Below are 19,616 nucleotides of genomic sequence, written 5' to 3'. Positions count from 1 at the left end.
AACATCTGGGGTTGTCCTAGCTCTAATACTTACTTACCGGAGGCTAGTCTAAAATAGCCTGACTTATCAACTCTCCCAGTCTAACCACAAAACCCAATTGCCTTACCTTGCAGTGTTGGTTTACTTTCCCTCTCTATAAGTCTATAGGTACCACTGATTTTGCTCCCAAGAGTTGGCTGCTTCTGTATCTCTGCAGTTAGCTCTATCATTTAAGACTCAGCAAGCTACTACATTCAATAACTACCATGTGGCCATCAGCACATATTTTGGAACTTTCTACCTCCTAATGTCTTCCCTAACAACTATGTCAAGGTCTTTTTCAAAGGGCAAGTTTTCCATTTCCTCCAAAATTCTTGAAACACTTTTCCTCTTTTCTTATTTCTCCCTCTCATTAACCAAAATAAAAAAGAAAGAATTTACTTTTCTTTTACTCGATCTACTTTTTCTCAATACATACCTGCAAACTTGTTAAAAAGGACCCCTCACCTGCCATAAACAGCACTAGCCATAACAGCTTAAAAGGTTTTCATCTATCTCCTCTAAAAAATCTTTCTCATACTGCTCATCTTTTACATCTTTCAAGATCTACTGATCTAAGTCCAGCTATAAGAAACACACTAACCCTCTCTCACGCCTTAACATCTACCTGATCATACCTAGAACAATCAAGATTTCATGTTTACACATGAAAGCTGGTTAAAGTACTTCATCTTAAAGGCTTCTTCAACATTAAGCACTAACTTTCTTTTCCAGTCACTAAAGCTCTCAGAATGCCTGCAACTGTTCTTCCATGGATTACTTACCTCGAAGATTCTGCTTTCCAACTGCCATTCTTACTAATCACAGCCCCCAGATATCATAACTATACTCCTTTCCAGCCTCTACTTCCAAATTTAAACCAATATTGAAGAGATGTCCATCTCTCTCAAATTAAATGACTTGCTCATACTGTACATGCATTCACTTTCAACCCCTCAGATTGCTTAATTAGTAGCATCTTATCATACTGCATAGGCAAAATTTCCATTTTAAGAGCTCTAAGCAGCATTCAGCAGTCTTTTATGCCCCTCCACATTTAGTTACAACTTTCCAAAGTTCCTTTTTGCTCAAGCTATTTCTTTCATAAAACCTAACTGCCTTTCCTGCTTTAGCAAAGTAGTAATAAGAACAAATGAACACTAGCCTCATCTGCATTCATCAACTTCTGAGTTGTCAAATACTATGTACCAAAACCTAACATCAATAACCAGACCCTATGGTTTACCATGTTCAGCATGTTCCCCCTGGCCTATGTAATACACTCATTCAATGCATTCTATTCAACACACACTTCTCATCCTCTTTAATGTTCACAGCTCGATACCCCAAAAGCCTTCTTCACTCCAGCCCTGTATACTGTATACTTTTTCTAAATCTATGGCACATAAATTTCAGATCACTGCTTTGTTTACTGTGCTTAAAGAGTCCATTAAACTCTTCACCACTGTTTGCAATTGCAGCACTTACCCAAAAACCATTATATACAAATAGCATAACCCAGAAAAAATGGATGGAATGTGCGAACTGGACATCTATATCCATATATTTCAAGGTTCTATGTATGATATTTGGTATGAGTTTTGTTAGCTTTTCTCACTGGAATGAATAAAGAAACCAGTTATCTTAATGTACAGAACCAACCAGTCATGTTCAAGTTGGCAAAAAACACACAAAAAACATCAAAAAATGACTGAACAGTTGCTAAACAGTTAAAACTCAAAACATTAATTACAGCGTTACCTCCCCAGTACTCATCTATACTGAAGCATTCAATGTCATGGACAAATATGGTGAAAGCATCAATTTCAAACGAGCTGAGCCCTGCAGATAGTTGGATAAGAGGAAAATTTGGATGGCTGGACAATTTCAATGAGGCATCCAAGATGAACAAACCCTTTCAGTGCTCCATGCATTAAACATGGCACTTCAAGCTCACTGCTTTAAGTGACGCACAGTGTTTTAAAATTCTGACTCATCTGAAATCCCAACTGATGTTTGATTCCAATAATTACCCATAAACATTTCCAACAACTTTCTGCCACAGCTGGAAAAAGTATCATACACCTCAGTCATCCAAAGATAATCATGGGAGATGCCTGTGCTTCAGTTTAAGTGTGATGCCACATGTCCATGACAATCAATTACTTGTAGACACCTTGAAAAACCTTCCATCACTGCTGGAAGATGAATCACGCTCCTCAGTCACCCATAAATCATTATAGAAGGTACATCTTCATTAACCTTGCATGATGTTACATGTATGCCCCCACAATCACACGACATGTATGAAGCACAAGGTAATTAATGAAAAAAGTTATCAATAAGTAAGCTTGTGTACATCATAATATTTCACTGAAAAAGAATAGGAATTATGTGTGCATGCAGAATAAGAGCTAGAAGTAGAATATTTCTAAGTATTTTCTGGCAATGAAAAACAAATAAAAATACTTTAAGTTTTGTTTTTGTTATGGCTCTACAATGGTCTCCAAAAATTCCATTATATTCATATTAAATGTGTAACTGTGAATCTATTTCTCTATTCATCTAGATCTCTGAAGCCTGTTCCCACCTGGATCTCCCTTAAGGGGGGTGGCCATGGCAAGAGGAGAGTCTTCATAACTTGTACATTCCAGTGCAGCTTCTTAGCCTTTTGTGCCTCATTCTTAACAGGCCACTGACAGATGGGAAACCCTAATGCAGTGCTGGCAGAGGTTCCTACCTAATGTTCCCACCAATAACCTCTACCTAATGTTTCTACCTAATGCTCCTGCCTAAATGTTCTAACCCACCACTTCTGTCTATTGCTCCTACCATTTTCCCAAAAGGCAGGGCAAGTGCATACAGCTCAGCACAGGAAAATCTACAACTATGAAGAATGAGGCATGTGAATTATGTGCAAAAGGAAAGATTGTAAGTTTGTGAACAAAATACCAGTGGTCTATGTGTGGGTGAGGTAGAAAGAAAGACAACTAACTGGGTCACAGGAGAGCAACTTGACAACCAATGAAGTGGTAGCTCACCACTCAGTTGTCACTTACCCAACCAATACCCATTTGTGACTATGAACTAGATGGTAACCATTTCACACAATGCAGTTACAGACGATTATGAATGAATCAGGTGCAAAGATATCTCGTGATGTCTCATGTAAGTGCCAGATCTCTAACAACTCAAAATACACAAAAAGTGAAAATTTAGTTTTAGAATAATCTAATAATTCATGCACTATCAGTGCTTACATTTTTGGAGATAAGAAAATTATCTGTACTCTAATTCTTGTAAACGAACAAAGATCCGCTCGCGTACATAATACATAAAATGCTAATACAGATGTGAAGTGTGCTTAAAGAATTTGAATTCACACCTGGAAAAATACTAGTGTGTACTGTGCTTAACATAAATGGTTCAGGGTAAAATCATGCCTAGAAAAACAATCATTATACAGTCACAGAGATATATGACCACCATTCTGCCTTTTTGGGTATTTCATTTACTTATGCATAATATAAAGATATTCTGAGAGGAAAAGAAAGTATTTGACTTTTTTGGACTGGGGACCATTATCTCTGATGTGTTGTGCCATGAATGCATTAAAGTAATAAAATTGAAAACAAAAATCAAAATAGTTTCATCTTGTAAAACTATATTCTATATACATCCTCCATGCCTTGTATTGCAATTTCTCAAAGATGAAAGAGATGAGGGAGCCAAGTCAGAATGTGTGTGAATGTAACCAAGATGAGAAGATGAGATAAGTTGCATGTTTGAGGAGAAAAACCTGGATGTTCTAGCTCTGAATGAAGCTAAGCTCACCAAGAAGGGGGAAAAATGGATTTGTAATGTCTTAAGGATAAATTCAGGGGTTAGTGTGAGTGTAAAAGCAAAGGAGCTCCACATTAACGTGGATAAAAAGAGAAGTAGATTAAAAGAGGTAAATGATTGTCTGTGCTCATGTACCTAGCATCAAGAGGAGTGAAGAAGAGAGGTGAGTATTTTAGGAGGAGATGAGTGAGAACATCAGCAATTTTGCTGTGGTCAACTGAATATTAGTGATGGATGATTTGAATCTAAGAGTGGGTGATGTGGCAATTGACCATATAATTCTGTGGCATAAATGTGGCATAAATGATGAACAGCTTATTGAGTTAAGGTGAAAAATGTGACTGGAAATAAATGGTCAAAAAGGGGATAAATACATAAGTATACAAGAATATACGAGACAGATGGCAAGTCGGTGTTACTTATGTAGTAACTGATTAACTGGCTAAAGAAAGACTCTCATAAGTAAATGTCTGGAGAGAGGCAGGTGGTGGGATGTCTCATCACTTCTTGTTGGAGGTGAGGATGCAAGTTTGTAAAGGACTTATGAAAATATGAAATAATATGAGTGGGAAGAGGCTGGTAAATGTGAGTGAGCATGGAAAAGAAGCTTGTATGAGGAAATATCAAGACAGATTGGATGGAGAAAGGCAAAAGGTGAGAGTAAATGAAACTTGGGGAGTGGGTGAAAAATGAGAGGTGCTTAGGGAAGCAGTGAGCAACAGAAGTATGTGGTATGCAGAATGAGGCATGTGAGCAGGTAAGAAAGGGTAGTGAGAGGTGGTATATGGAAATAAAGGTCTTAATGAAAACGAGAGGTGTATGGCTGTTACATGAAAGGAAGGAGTGTGGGTGATTGGGAGTTGTAGAGAAGAGGAGAGAGTGGATGGTGCAGGTACTGGAAAAGAGGGCAAATGAGAGATGGGTAGAGAGAGTACGAAAGTAACATCTTAGCATCAGACAGTTCATAGAATGCCAAAAAATTTTTAAATAATGATAGAATCGAAGAAAATCTAGGTATTTTTTCAATATTCTTTTCCATCAATTACAAAACGTTTCAGTATACTCTAAAATCTATCAGTTGTAATGCCTTTTATAATGATACCAAGCAAAACATTAAATTCTTATCCAACTCTAGACACTGATGGTCACATAAGGAACACAAAGTTTTTGTATTCTTTACATGCCACTAAAGTGAGATCTAATAGTGCCCAAAGACATCAAAAACAAAGATTACATACTGAAATGGATGAAGTCATTTGGAAGGCTTGACAAACTATTCACTCAACCCCCATCCCACTCCACCACTATCTTGCTCAATCCCTCATCATCAGCATTCTCAGCAAATGATCATTTAATGTTGTCTGATTTACCAGTGAAATGGTAACAGTTACTGAATCAGAGAGTCTAATCTATATCATGAAAGTGAGGCATAAGGATCTTAAGATGTTTCAAGTATATTCCAAATATGAAATTAGACTAAGGAAATCTTTTGGTCTGAACATAATCCCCCATACACAATGGGCTTCAATCACTCATTCCCATATTTTTCTTTAACAAGCCACCTAAAATGAGTATTAGCCCCTTGTATTGGAAAACTTCAGAGATAATTAGGATATATTCTGGAAGGAGGTTCATAGTGTAAGGATAACAAGAGAACAAATAGGTGCACTAATGAAGGGAGCAGATGGGAATGTGGTAACAATTAAGGAAGAACTGATGAGATGGAGTGAAAATTGAAAAGGACTGTTGAATGTGCTAGATGAAAGGTTAGCAGATATGGGGTGTTTGGGTCAAGGATGTGAAAGAGTTACGGTAAGTGGTTTGGTGAAAAGAGAAGAGATGGTGAAAGTTTTGTGTAATGGCTGGAGTGGATGGGACTGCAGTTGAGTTTCTCAAGAAATGAGATGACTGTGTTGTTGATGCGTAGTTATGATTTTCATTGTATGTATGGCTCATGGTGAGATCCCTAAGAATAGGTGGAATGCTTGTATAGTGCTGGTATACAAAGGCAATGGAGACAAAAAGTAAACTGTATGGGAGAATGGTGACTGAGTGGTTGGTGGCATAAACAGAGCATCACACTAAGGAGAAACAGTGTGAGTTCAGAATGGTAGAGGATGTGTAAACCATATGTTTACTTTAAGAATAGTGTAAGAAGTACATATAGAAATGGAAAGATTTGTATGATGAGTTTATGGATTTGGAGAATGCACATCATCAAGGTTGGAAAGGGTGCTCTGTGGAAGGTGTTATGAATACATGGTATGAAAGGAAAGCTCCTTGGAGCAGGGGAGAGTTTTTATCAAAAGAATAAGATGTGTGTGCAAGGAGAAAGAGAGGAAGTTAGGTGGTACCAGTTGAAGGTGGGTCTACAACAGTGTTGTTTGATGACTGTGATGTCACTATGGCTGTTTAATTTGTTTCTGGATAGGGTCATCATAAGAGTAAAGTTAGAGGTTGAAGAAAAATCATTTATGGAGAGAAGAAAGAAGGTAGGCAATAAGTTAGAACCCTGAGGGACACGACTGGTGGCTGGATAAGAGGAAGAAGAGAACCTGAAGAGATAAAACTGTTGACAGGATAAGAGTAAGAAGTCATTCCATCAATGAGTATAGCAATAGAAAGACTGGAAAAGAAACTAAGTATCAGAGAACAAAGCAAAAGAAAAGCCAAAGACATTATGTTTTAAATGCAAAGACTTGTGCCACAACCTGTCAAGTGCTTGATGATTAGGGCTGTGGCAAAAGGCTAACCAAAATCTTTAATAGAGGAGGGCCAGAGGTAGCTTATACAGGAGAGAAGATCACCAACAGACTTTGCACTATAAAAGTATTATTGAAGCTCTCAAAGGGAAAGAAAATCTGTGTTCAAGAAAGTCAGAGTGTAGCAGAGTTTCAGACTTCTGGAGACAGCAAAGTGAGAGCAATGAGTCAGCTGATGCTTTCCTTGTTTGGAGATGGGCTGGACATTTGCTTACATTTTCATGTACCACATCAATCAAAATTTTCAGACAGCCAATACTATTCCAAGTTCTTTTTCAGCCTTTTCTGTTTTCTTTTTCTACAATTCCCTTTATGTTTTGCACAGCATTAACATGCCCTCCTTCTTAGTATCCCCACAATACTACAAAAACCTAATACAGTTAATGCTTTAACAAATGTAAACACTTCAGAGTAACATTCAATTTTTTCTTTCCTGGGAAGGACACCTTACAGCAGTTCATTCTAAATGAGATATTTGCATGATTCTGCATCACTGTATTCCTAGAAAGTGCTCATTAAAATTAGTACAAATTCTTTTCACTCTGCAGCAAGATCTCCCAATGTATTTGAAATCGGCAAAACTAAATAAAGAATATTACCTGTGACATCATGTGGGAGTATGTACTGACAAACTGTGAGATCACTGTTGAGTGCATCTTCAGTTAGACCTGAGGACTCTAAAGATGGTGGATCAACAAATGTTACCCCTACTCCAGTTTCTTCGAGTACAACCCCTAGTTCGCCTCCAACTAGCTCACCTCCAACTCTTGCCATCTGGCCACAAGCTGTAAAGTAAAAAATACCTCTATGTAACTGCAATTATACAACAACTAAGGATCAAGAAGGCTTTCAATTCATAAACATGCATGATTTCACATTATACATATAACTTGCTTAGCACATTCACAGAACTGGGCATTAACATAATGATTACCATACTTAGTTCTGAATCTTAAAAAGTTTAAGGATGTGTCCTGAAAGAGAGTGCATGATGTGTATGATATGGGAAGGTTTCTGGTGTATGTCTGGGAAGGAAAGATTCTGATATGCTAATGGTGAGGATAGGATTTTGGTAACTATCAAAGTTTGCACAAAATCTTACCTACAATAAAAAAGCACTTCTTCAGTTCATGAATATGATCAAAATTTTTCAGATAAAATTGCTTGAAGCATGAAAATGAGTCAGACTGGTTTTCATCACTGATGATGGTAGATTCCAATGGAAACATAAACCAGTTGGAAATGAAAAGTTTGAAGCTGGATTGATCAAATTAGAAATAACAAGGAAAGAGAAAGGTGTGGTAGTAAGAAGAGTATGCATGAGATAGCTGAAGAGGGCTGATATGGTCTGGATATATGGAAAGGATGAGGGAGGAGAGGCTCACTAAAATGTTATACAAGTTGGGAGTCGGAGAGAACAAGAAGGTGTAAGGATGGAATGAAAGGAACCTTGAGCGATCACGGCTTGAAAATTCAGGTGGGTATGATGTATGAATGGGATAAACTGAATTGGAGCAATGTGGTTAACAGGAGGCAATGATCTGTTAAGAGCTGAACAAGGGAATATGATTCAGCCAGGTAAAACCTCAAAAAGTTATGGAAGGGTTGGCTGTTGATACAATGGCTCAAGTTTTGGGGAGAGTGGATGTATCAAAATGAGGCCTTTCTTCATTTGTTCCTGATGCCTCCTCACTATGTGGGAAGTGGCAAACAAATATGATTTTTTTCCCTAAGGTCTTACTCAGTCAACTCATTCATTTCCCAGTTGATATAATTCTATCCAAGCTAACTGTATATTCTGAATTCATAGACATGCAGATTAGCACGTATCCTCCTTTCTATGCTTTGGAATTCAAATTCTTTCAATTTCTCATAATTCCTATGCTCTGTTCTCTTGATTTTGCATTTTAAATGTTTCTTAACTCTTTCTCTCTTGATGATTTCACCTTGCTTTGAAGAGGACTTTATGTATATCTTAAACATTTCCATCATTAATTTTCTTTTGGTGAAAATTCTCCTCACTCCTCATACTTTACTAAGTAATGGGATTTATCAATTAGGCCTCCATGTTCTGGCATTTCATTTATGATAAATCTTAAGCCTTCAATTCTGTTTTCTTTACTAATTTTCTTGCCACTTCATTATGATGAATACTTTTCCATGACTTAGCTTTGCAAATTTCATCTAACTTTATACCATTAGATTTTCCTCTTTGCAGTTGTATATCATGTTTAGGTCTTAAATTTCTTCATTGTCTTTTCCTGACTTTGTTTCAGTCTTACAATTTTCCTTTGTCTTTTCCTAAGCTTAACTTCTTACTCACTCTACTGCTGAATGCAAAACATAATACAGTACTCTGGATTCTATATCACTGTAATGTCAGATATCATGATCATGAAAGGATAAAGGTGAATACAATATAATACCTTGAGGAACTCCTCTTGAATATTTTCCTCATTCAACATAGTTTATTTTGTAAGTACTTTGAAATCTGTTTGTTGGAAACTCCATTTTCCATCTTCCTGATTTACCTCTTCTGTTCTACTTAGTTGTTTTTCAAACAGAATGGTAGTTTGCTTTGTTGAATACTTCAGCAAATTAAAAAACTTATAGCCATTCTCTTTCCCAGCATCAATATTTCATATATGCTTTGGTGGCACTCTACCACAGTGTCATTAACTGATTTCTGAAAAGGAGCCACTTCAGGAAAGTAAAACATGTTCACTGAGAAAGCTGCAGCTACTGTAAGTTAGCATAACTCAACTAAATTGAATAATACTGAGCTGCTGGTGCAATATGGTAATAAATAAAAATGAGACATGGTAATAGTATATATCATGTTATAACTGGTAACTGATTAAAGACCAACATTACCGACTCCGAGGTGGTTACCCAGTACGCCTCTGTAACCCTCAGGCAGGTATTTTAGGCCATAAATGAATTTCTAAAAATTGCAAATCCAGTCTTATGAAATAGTTGAGCATGTTACAGATAGTAAACAAATACATGGACTTACCATTCTACTGATGCATGGGGCAAGGAAGTGGGGGATGAGTCCGTGGGTGAGGTGGAGGCCTGGTGGTACTGGCTGTGGGGGGATGAGTGGTGGGAGGCAATAGGGTTGCCACTGCTCTGATAGCCACACACCCATCCATCATACACTTTTCGTGATTTGTCATTATGTGCTGGAGGGATTTTTATTGACTGGATGCCCTTTCCTGACATCTACCCTCCCCATTTATCCAGGCTTGGGACTGGCACCAAAACAGACTGGCTTGTCCAACCTAGTCACGTGGCTGGGTTACTCTATCTCCTTCTCCTCCTCCTCACTACATTAATGTTATCATTCACACTATGTACACATTATTTACATTATCAACAACTAGTTGACAACCTCGCCTAGCCTGGGCCGTGCAACTGCGCAAACAATGACGTGATATGGAGGCATGCTTTAATAAGCGGAAGTGTGCTAGCTGCTGCTCAACTCTTTTCATTGAACATTTGTAGTTTGTCACTGCAATCCTTGTAAGGCAGTTCAGATGTGCACTGGCCAATCAGCTTCTTTATTTTCTCTTCATAAAGTTCATTGCTGAAAATGTTGATTCACATGTGTATGTGCTAACAAAAAATGACATCACCTTTTGCACACACTGCTTCAAAAATGGATAGTCTGTGTCAGAGACCAAGTGCCAGATGTGGTAGACATCTGCTTAAGTTGAGCATTCAGGGTTTTCACGATGTCATTTGTTTACAGCTCAACAATCTCACATTCCACTGCAGTACGATCAGGTCAGAGGGCTATGATAACAGAGGTCAGAGACGACAATGAAACATGAAAGGGAAAATATTTTCAGTAAAATTGAAAAAATCCCTGTACTCCATTACATCACTGAATCTTGATTGAAATTCCTCCCTCAGTACTTCATCAAATGCATCACAGCTGAAAAATTGCAAATATTCTGGATCATTCATGATGGCTATTCTGAGCCTTGAAAAGTGAAAAATTAGTCTATCTGGTATAAAGAGTGTTGTAATCTTGTTTTGGAATGCTGTGACCAAATGTAGCATAGTTCCAGGATGCTTATTTCTGCCTTGCAAATGGATATTCAGTAAATTCAGGTGAGAGGTGATACTAGTCAACAGAGCCATCTTCATCATCCATTCAGAGTTCTCCAGTTCTGGCTTGCTTCTTCCTTTACTTGCACGAAATTCAAAAATTTGAGGCAGAAGGCTAAAAAAATCATTTAAGTACTCTGCCATGAGATAGCCATCTTACCTCAATATGCATCACTAAATTACAATATTCTGACTCATACTCCTTCAACAGTACACAAAACTGGCGGTGATTTAGTGCTTGTGAAACAATAACAATGACCACATTGACAACTAGCTGCATCACATTTTTTCTGATTTTGCGACAACTGCTTCCTGGGGATTGATGCAATGAAAAGGAACAAAGTTAGGTATCCTCGTCAAACCAACAACTCCCTTCACTTTTCTTTTCATGTTAGTAGCCCCATCAGTGTACCCAGATGGCAGATTTGACCAGTTCCATATTTTCTCATTGAAAAATATCAGGGCAGTTTAAATATCCTCTCCTCTCATTTGGCCTAGAGGGAGTAATACACAATAATTCTTCTTGAAAAGAGTCTTCTTTCAGAAATCTGACCCACACACACAACTGAGCAGCATCACGCATATCTGTGCTTTCATCCAATGCAATGATGAAACATGGTGCAACAGATAAATCTGCAATCAACTGGTCATGAATGTTGTAACCAAGTTCTTCTATCCTTTTCATTACTGTTGTGTCTGTTAGCTGTAGTCCTTTTATTTGCTTCATGATTTCATCTTTGTCACTGAAGTCAGCAAACATTATTTCTGCTGAAGCCAAACAACACTCTTTAACTATCTTTGCATCTGTAAAGGCCTTTTTATGCTTAGCCAAGATCCATGCAATTTCAAATGATATCTCTCAAATTTTTAGCAGCAGAGGTTGATCTGTGAAATAGTTTTTGCTGTACTACTATGTGTGCAGTAAGTTACTTAATCTCATTCTTCCTCAGGTTACTCCCAGGTGGGTACTTCTTATTGAAGATGGGATATGTGGTTCTGAAATGATTTAAATTTCCATGTTTGAAACCACAGCACAACTGACAAATCAAACAAAGGGAATTTGTATCTCGAGGCACTAAGAAAAATTCCTCCATTCACGTCTACTGAAATTTTCTAAGCTTATCTTTTATCGCCCATACCTTTCTATTTTTGGTGAGCTGTCCCTCAAAGCAGTATGCCTGTTGACAACTTGTTTCTCCTCCATCCTCAATTTCTACTGGTTGGGTCTGAGATGATTGCTTATCAGTAATATGCTTTTTCTTGACCACAAATTAATCCATTATAATGGATACTACTTGACTGTACTTTGGTTTTAAGTCAAACTATCCTACCACAGATAGCTTCCACAAACAGCAACAGTTTTAGTTGTTAATTTCATATATGTTGCCTCATTCTCAAATATCTGTTGCAAAATTTAAAACAATCAATAGCAAAGCCTCAAGAGTAATGAAATATGTCTTGTCTCCAAAGAAAGCCTGAACTGGGAAAACATGAGAAGATAGAAAGTTCCAAAGATGTGAGGCGTAGGGAAAGAAACAGTTATGAAAACTGTCCACCGGAGAAACCAGTGGCCACATAGTAATCAAGTGATACAACAGTTAGCAGCCAGCTTTTGAGAGCAACTACCAAATTAATACCTATTGAAGAGGGAAAGTTAACCAACATTCTGTTGTAAGAAAAGTGGGTAAATTTTTGAAGTCAGCATGGGAGAGTTGATAAATTGGACTGCCTTTGACTCAACAGCCTCATTTGTCTTGGTTTAGCCCAGTGATAGCATGTCACCCCCAAATCATTCCATCTAATGATCTATTACTGCTAAGCACCTCCAACTCCATCCTTCTATCTCCTTTGTCTCCCCATCCCCCTTGCTTCCTCCACTTATGAAATACACATATCTTCATGCACAAACTTTGTCCATCCTTGTCACAGGATCAAACTATTTCAGGACAACCTGGTCAACTCTCTCAATCAAACTGCCATACTATCAAATCCTTACTCGCATAATCAACAAGTCTTAACCACATATCATCCTCATGCATTTCATTTCCAACACATGCATCCTCTTCCTTTGGTTTACATTCAAGTCCCAAGATCCACATCCATACAACACTAAGTTTTACACCTTAAAAAATACCCATTCTTACCTATCCTACATGATCCTTAATGCACCTAGATTAGCCCTTCTAACCATGAATGACTTCAGCTCCTACAGTTACATATACTGTCATATCCACTTCCAAATATCTAAAACACTCCACTTCCTCCAAGCCCACTTTATTTACAATTACTCTCAAACTTTCCTCTTTCATCTTCCCGATGCAATTCATCACCTTACTTCTGTTCACATTAACTGTCAGTTTCCTCCTAGGCTGTGGGTGGTCTACAGGGAATGAGAGTTACTGCATTACTGCTGGGATACTGACTGCAACTTGTCCACAACTTTTTATGGCTAATCTTCGCTAAAAGACTGCTTTCTAACTTGCTATGTAACCTCCACCCCCTTTCTCATTCAATTTTTGCTATCTGAAATGGACAAAAATCAAGAACAGATGGGAAAAATGCATACGGAACAAACTGCATTGCAATCTACTGCAACCTACACAAAAACATCAATGCAATCTATGTGTCACCAAACACCCAACTTGAGGTATTTAGTGTATAAAAACAGACATGGATCCTGAAGAACCTAGGAAAACCTGAACTAAGAATTACACTGACTGGAGAATTCAGCTTAATTTTGTAAAGGAAGATCTACATAAAAGAGGTGCAAGCTGCATTTTTGTATTCAGAAGAATCACATGATAAAGTAACAGGGAAGCTCTCTGGGAAATTCTGACTACATGATATTCACATTATGACTTTTGACTAACACTGATTTTCAGGAATGTATGAAGCACAAAACCTAATGGTTAGTTAGGTAATTTTAACATGAACAAAATACATACAAGCTTTAACTGAACAACTGAATGCTGTTAAGAGCTTTTTTTTCTTTTCTTTCATACTATTCGGCATTTCCTGCATTAGCGAGGTAGTGTTAAGAACAGAGGACTGGGCCTTTGAGGGAATATCCTCACCTGGCCCCCTTCTCTGATCAGTCTTTTAGAAAATTAAAAAAAAAACGAGGGGAGGATTTCCAGCCCCCGCTCCCTTCCCTTTTAGTCGCCTTCTACAACACGCAGGGAATACGCGGGAAGTAACACACGTGCAAGAGTAAAGGAGGAAGACCCTACACAAGGAAAATATTGGGGTCTTGATTAATACCCCTTTTCTTTATCTTTAACTTTCTAATTTTACCTGAAATGACCTGGATTGGGGCATGCTTTGCCAGTGCTATGTTGGTCACCATATGATACAACAGAAAGGAAAGTGGTGGTATGGATGAGTGGTTTGAAATAAACAATGGTAGTCATGAACTCTGTGTGATCTCAACATGGTTATTTAATGTTTTTATGGATAAGGCGTTACGGTACATGAGATGAAAGTGGGGTAGGGTGGTTGTGGTCTGATAACTAATGAAGAAATAGAACAAAAGTTGCCACTTTTGCTCTATGGAGATGAACCTGTATTGCATGCTAGACAGAACTGAACAGAATGGTTGGTCATCTCACTGTACAGGTAGTTCACACTATAGTGAACTAACATACATGATTAAATTCTGCTTTCCACATTCTCATAAATCAAAGCTCTCAACCTTAATAAAGAGAAACTTACATTTTTAAGTGTCACATGGTGATGTATCTAACACTTCTGCATCTCTATGAATAGTCCTGGTTTCCTAAGGACTGACAAGTGTTCATAATTCCTAACAAAGGGAGACCTTTGAAACTCCCTAGTCTTCCTTTACCTAGTGAACAAGTCAACTGCATCAATTTTTTCAAACAGCTTGAATGAGTATAGTGGCAATATCATAGCCCCAATACAGAGGATGCACTTCTGGGAAAATTTACATTTTTATATTACTGTGTGCTACAGTATATCCTGAGAAGCTAATTGTTATGAAGAATTGTTGCTAAACATCCCTGTTTAAAAGTAACCACATCAGACAAAAGCAGTAGACTTTGAAACTATGATTAAATTTCTTGATCTTGATGATCCTCTAATCAATATCCATGATATCAATCATGATAATGAATGGAAATTTACTCTGCCAAAGGCAACTTGGATGGGTGCATTCTATGAACGTACAGTGGGGTTATCAAATATAAGTTCAGGTTTGGATAATTAACAACTTTGTTACCTTCAGTCAAAAAGAGGGAAAACATTCTCTCTCTTCTCACTAAAGCTTAGGCAGAAGGACAGATGTGATGATTAATGTTGATGGAAGTAATAGAGGGTTTTGAATACCTGGACTCTGATGAAAACCACAATAAGGGGATTATCTCATCTTTCTGAGAGAAATTCTATGGAGTAAAACCACCTAATCAAATACTTTATCTTACATCTGATGATGCAGTGATTATCAAAACTAAAGGCCCATGCATCATCTGACTATCAGGTTTGACTGTTACCAGTAAGCTTGTTGAAGTGTTTTTCAAAAGTACTTATGTAAGAGCCCTTGACAAACTGACATAGCCTAGCCAAGTAAAGAGTTACACTTGTGGCAAAAATTACTTTGGCTAAACCCAAGCATCAAGTGGCCTGAGATGCAAAGACTGCCAGACATGAACTTATCAATGCAGAGTTACTATACTTGTTACTGTACAAAATGTAAGAGCCCAGTGCGACACATGAATGTCCAGGAGTTCAAATTGGTGAGAGTTCACCTCAAATGCACTCTTTTATCTTTTCTCCCTCACAGATGCCAAGAATTAACAAGAGTGACTTCTTGTTGCAACTTCTGATTTTCAAGATGATCAACACTTTGGATGTGCTGTTCAACTGCAGTCTAATAAATTTCCAGAACTAATAAATGTGCTGTTAGACTTTTCTCCACTGCAACAAAAAAAAATACCACTATCAGTTTTTGATGATACCCTCAAGAGTCTAAAATGGACACACTGTACAGCCATCCACGTGTGCAAGAAGGAACTTGATAACACCAGACATCCCCATCACCAATGGTACTATACTGGTATGCACAGAGATGGCCCATATTCTAAATGTTTTTTTATGTAAACTCCAAATTAAAGAGTATCCTAGCTAATCCTGACTACTTGGGGGAAGAGGGTCCAGGCTAGCTGATGGTCTGGTCTACCCAAAATGAATAGAAAAAATGCAATGCAGATAAATGTCCTGGTTCAATCCACTGACAACAAAACCATATGTACTCACATTGCTCAAATTCACTCAATCTCTTGCATGCCTTTCCAGCACACTCAGGCCCTAAACATTCCATCCTTCCATGTCCAATTGAGTATCCAAATACATCCTCTCTGTCAATCTCTCCTCAGTCAGTTTCTCCACATGTCCAAGCCAATTCAGTACATCAAACTCATCTCTCTCAACCGTACTCTTATTACTGCATCTCTTTCTTTCCCTGCCAACTCTTTTTTGATTGACCCACCTTACACCACACTTCACTTCTAAAACAATCACCCTTTTACATGCATGATTATCTATGGCCCATGCCTTGCATCTATACATCACCGTTGGGGGTACTATAACCTTAATCGTATCCATCTTTTGCACCCTAAGATAGTGACCAATCTTTCCACACATTCCTTAATACTCCTAGAACCTTTGTGCCCTCATCCACCTGATGACTCACCTCAGCTTCAATAGTCCTATTTGCTGCCATGTCCATCCCTATGTGACGATTTCATTTCCTCCACTAAAACTGCTGGGAGTACTATACCCTCAATCGTATCCATCTTTGCACCCTATAATAAGGACCTCTCTTTCCACACATTCCTTAATACTCCCAGAACCTTTGCCTCTTCATCCACCCGATGACTCACCTCAGCTTCAATGGTTCTATCTACTGCCATGTCCATTCCTATGTAACGATTTCATTTCCTCTGAGTTTTCTCCACTCAAACTCGCACCCTAACTAGCTTGTTTCTTTCCACTTTCACACTCCAAAACTCAGACACCAACTTTTGCATTTTCTCTCATGAATCTGTCACCAGCACTGCATCATAAAGCAAACAACAGACTCATCTCCCATTCCCCCCAACCCCAACAGAGTGCATGCATACTTGCCTCTCTCTCTCTCTCTAAGACACTTGCATTTACCTTCCTCACCATTCTATCCTTTAACAAAGTAAATAGCCATGGTGAAATCACACACCTGTGTCAAAGACCCATATCCACCTAACCTCTCACCCTTCTCTTTACCAACTTCTGCACATGCTTTACTCTCTTGATAAAAACTCCTCATTGCCTCTAACAGATTTCCTACAAAGTATCTCTATCAACTCTATCATATGCTCTCTCCAAATGCTCACATGCCACATACAAATCTTCTGTTTGTCTAAGTATTTCTTACACACTTTCTTCAAAGCAAACACCTAATTCATATATCCTTTACCACTCCTAGAATCACATTGCTTCTCCCGTCTGATGCTCTGTGCATGAAACCACCCTCAAAATAACCATTCTCCCATGCAACTTACAAGGAACACTCAACAAACTTATACCTCTGTAATTCAAACACTCACTTGTGTTTCCCTTCCCTATATACAACGGCACTATACATGCATTCTGCCAAATCTCAGGTACCTCTCCATGATCCATATATTAACTGAAAATCCTAACTAACCAATCAACAACACAGTCATCTGTTTTCTTTGGAAATTCAATTGCAATACCATCCACTCCAGCCATGATATCTCTATGCATACCTACATGACCGAAACATTCTACATCTGCCACTCGGTGATCAAACACGTTCAACAAACCTTCAAAATACTCACTCCATCTCCTCTTCATCTCATCACTGCCAGTTACCACCACTCCATTTGCCCCTTCACCAATGTTGTCATTTGTTCTCGTGATCTTATAATGCCATTAACTTCCTCTCAAAACATTTTCTTATTCTTCCTCAAGTTTGCCAACACTTGTCCCCCTAACTTTCATTTGCTCATTTCTTCTGCTCCTGTAACTTCCTCTTGACCTCCTGCTGCTTTCTCTTGTGCTTCTCCCAATTACTTGAACTCCCTCCCTGTAAGTATGACCCATTCACCTGTGGTAGACAACAACTGTTGGAATATTTCATCTGCAACACTGAAAATTAAAGTATATCTGTGGTTAAAGGATATTAGGTGAGGTATTCATATGTTCTGTTGATAAAGAGAAGGAAAGTATAGGAATTCAGGTGAGATAGGTCAGGCAAGATTTTCTTCTGTTTTATTAATCTTAAGAAGCATTAGTCACTCTTCCTTCTAATGGTTATTGCCATGGCCACTGATAGCTATAGCCACGAGCAGTTTCTCTCCCTTCCAATGGCTGCTGCTATTGCCACTATGCCCCTTGCTTCTGATGGTTACTGCCATAGCATCTGAACAGAAATTAATGAAAAAAAGTATGTAGTGTAACTGAGAGGGCAAAATTTGTTCTGTACATAGTATAAATGATAAGATTAATGAAATAAGAATACATAGTACAAATTATGAGATTTACCTTATTTTCAATATCATTTGAAAAATACTTGATAAGAGTCCAGTTTAGCTCTGCATCACTAGTGGTGTTTGTTCTGCAATGATAGCGTAGTGTTAACAGAATACAAGAACCGTAGAGCATGATTTGGAGTACCATATTCTACTTAATGATGCTGAATAAGGTGATAGTGGTGTAGGTTGTATCCTAGGAAAATGTGGTGTTAATCAATGTAAAAGTGGGCAAACCCTTAAAGAAAAAAAAAATTGACAGAACTTATGAAAACATCACCTAATCTCCCTAGCAGTCAAGATCTTAATGTTCAACATTATAGTCAAATTGAAACAGATGCCCATAGGTGAGCATTACAAAAATCCCATCGAACATCAACAAACAGAGAACAAACCAAGAGGCCATGTAATCTCCATCAGACCAATTTGATGCTGGTATATTTCAACTAAACATTTTGGCTAAGTGAGGTTTCCATGGCTCCACTGATTATGTTTTACTTATTGTAACAAAATCTAATACTACATTTTCCCTTATATACATAATCCTGAACTGCAACCAGATTGTTAGTGTTCAAGAAACTATAACAACTGATCCACAATTGCAACTGTATTCTCTAAACACTTCACCAGTACTGCTAAACAGAATCACTTAATATCTAAAGCTAATGGCAAAGTGGAGTTAAATCAGGCTTTTACCTAATATGCGACAAAGTCCCGTGTTTACATCTAACGAACAAGAGGTTTATGCACAAAAACCTCATCCTAGGTCATGAAACATTATGATATACATTTTTCACCATGGGGCAGATGGCAATGCCACTGGTATATTTCACTTAAGACATTGAATACTGAAATATATCTCAGCTGACTGGGAAAGTCAGATGAGGTTTTCAAAGGTCCTGTAAATTTTGGAGTTTCACCAACTTTAAAATGAAACATCCATACATTTGCTCTAATATTTGGGGCCCAACCCAAGGCAGCCATATCAACAATCTATCTAATCAAGAACAGACAATGGCCGTGTCAACAGCCTTGAACAAATGTAGTCCTAAGGTTGCATAAGTAAATAAAGTTAGTATTAATACTCTACCATTATAAAGACAAAGTCTTTGATGCTCCTAAGCAACTCTCACGGTGCCCTTAAACAACATAATTACCTGGAATATCTTATGAGCCTTATAAACCGATATTTTCATGCTATAATCTACAAATATGAAATACATAAAATATGGGCGGTGTCAACAATTACTTAAAATTCAACAACTTAAGAATGTTTATACCGTTCTTCTTCCACCGGAAAACAATGCTCAGTACAATAAAATTCATTAGC

At 37.9% G+C, this 19,616-nt stretch overlaps 1 protein-coding gene across 7 annotated transcripts in view; it reads right to left on the bottom strand.

The window, feature by feature from the left end:
• LOC139759026 (uncharacterized) overlaps window positions 1-19,616 on the bottom strand; it is a 32,629-nt gene that overhangs the window by 12,648 nt on the left and 365 nt on the right. For 2 of the 7 annotated variants that reach the window (XM_071680923.1, XM_071680922.1), the window contains exons 2-3: window positions 17,594-17,841; window positions 7,223-7,408 (exon numbers count right to left, since the gene is read on the bottom strand). In XM_071680923.1, coding sequence (XP_071537024.1) covers window positions 7,223-7,408; window positions 17,594-17,609 — 202 coding nt within the window. In that variant the 5' untranslated portion in view covers window positions 17,610-17,841. Of the gene's footprint in view, window positions 1-7,222; window positions 7,409-17,593; window positions 17,863-18,299; window positions 18,373-19,616 lie in introns of all 7 variants that reach the window. The other 5 variants (XM_071680925.1, XM_071680926.1, XM_071680924.1 and 2 more) reach the window with 3 other exon arrangements.

Source organism: Panulirus ornatus, chromosome 32 (genome assembly GCF_036320965.1).
Source record: "Panulirus ornatus isolate Po-2019 chromosome 32, ASM3632096v1, whole genome shotgun sequence".
In the NCBI taxonomy this organism is placed as follows: domain Eukaryota; kingdom Metazoa; phylum Arthropoda; class Malacostraca; order Decapoda; family Palinuridae; genus Panulirus; species Panulirus ornatus.
Note: the sequence above shows the minus strand (reverse complement) of the source record. Positions and strands in the feature narration are given on the sequence as shown.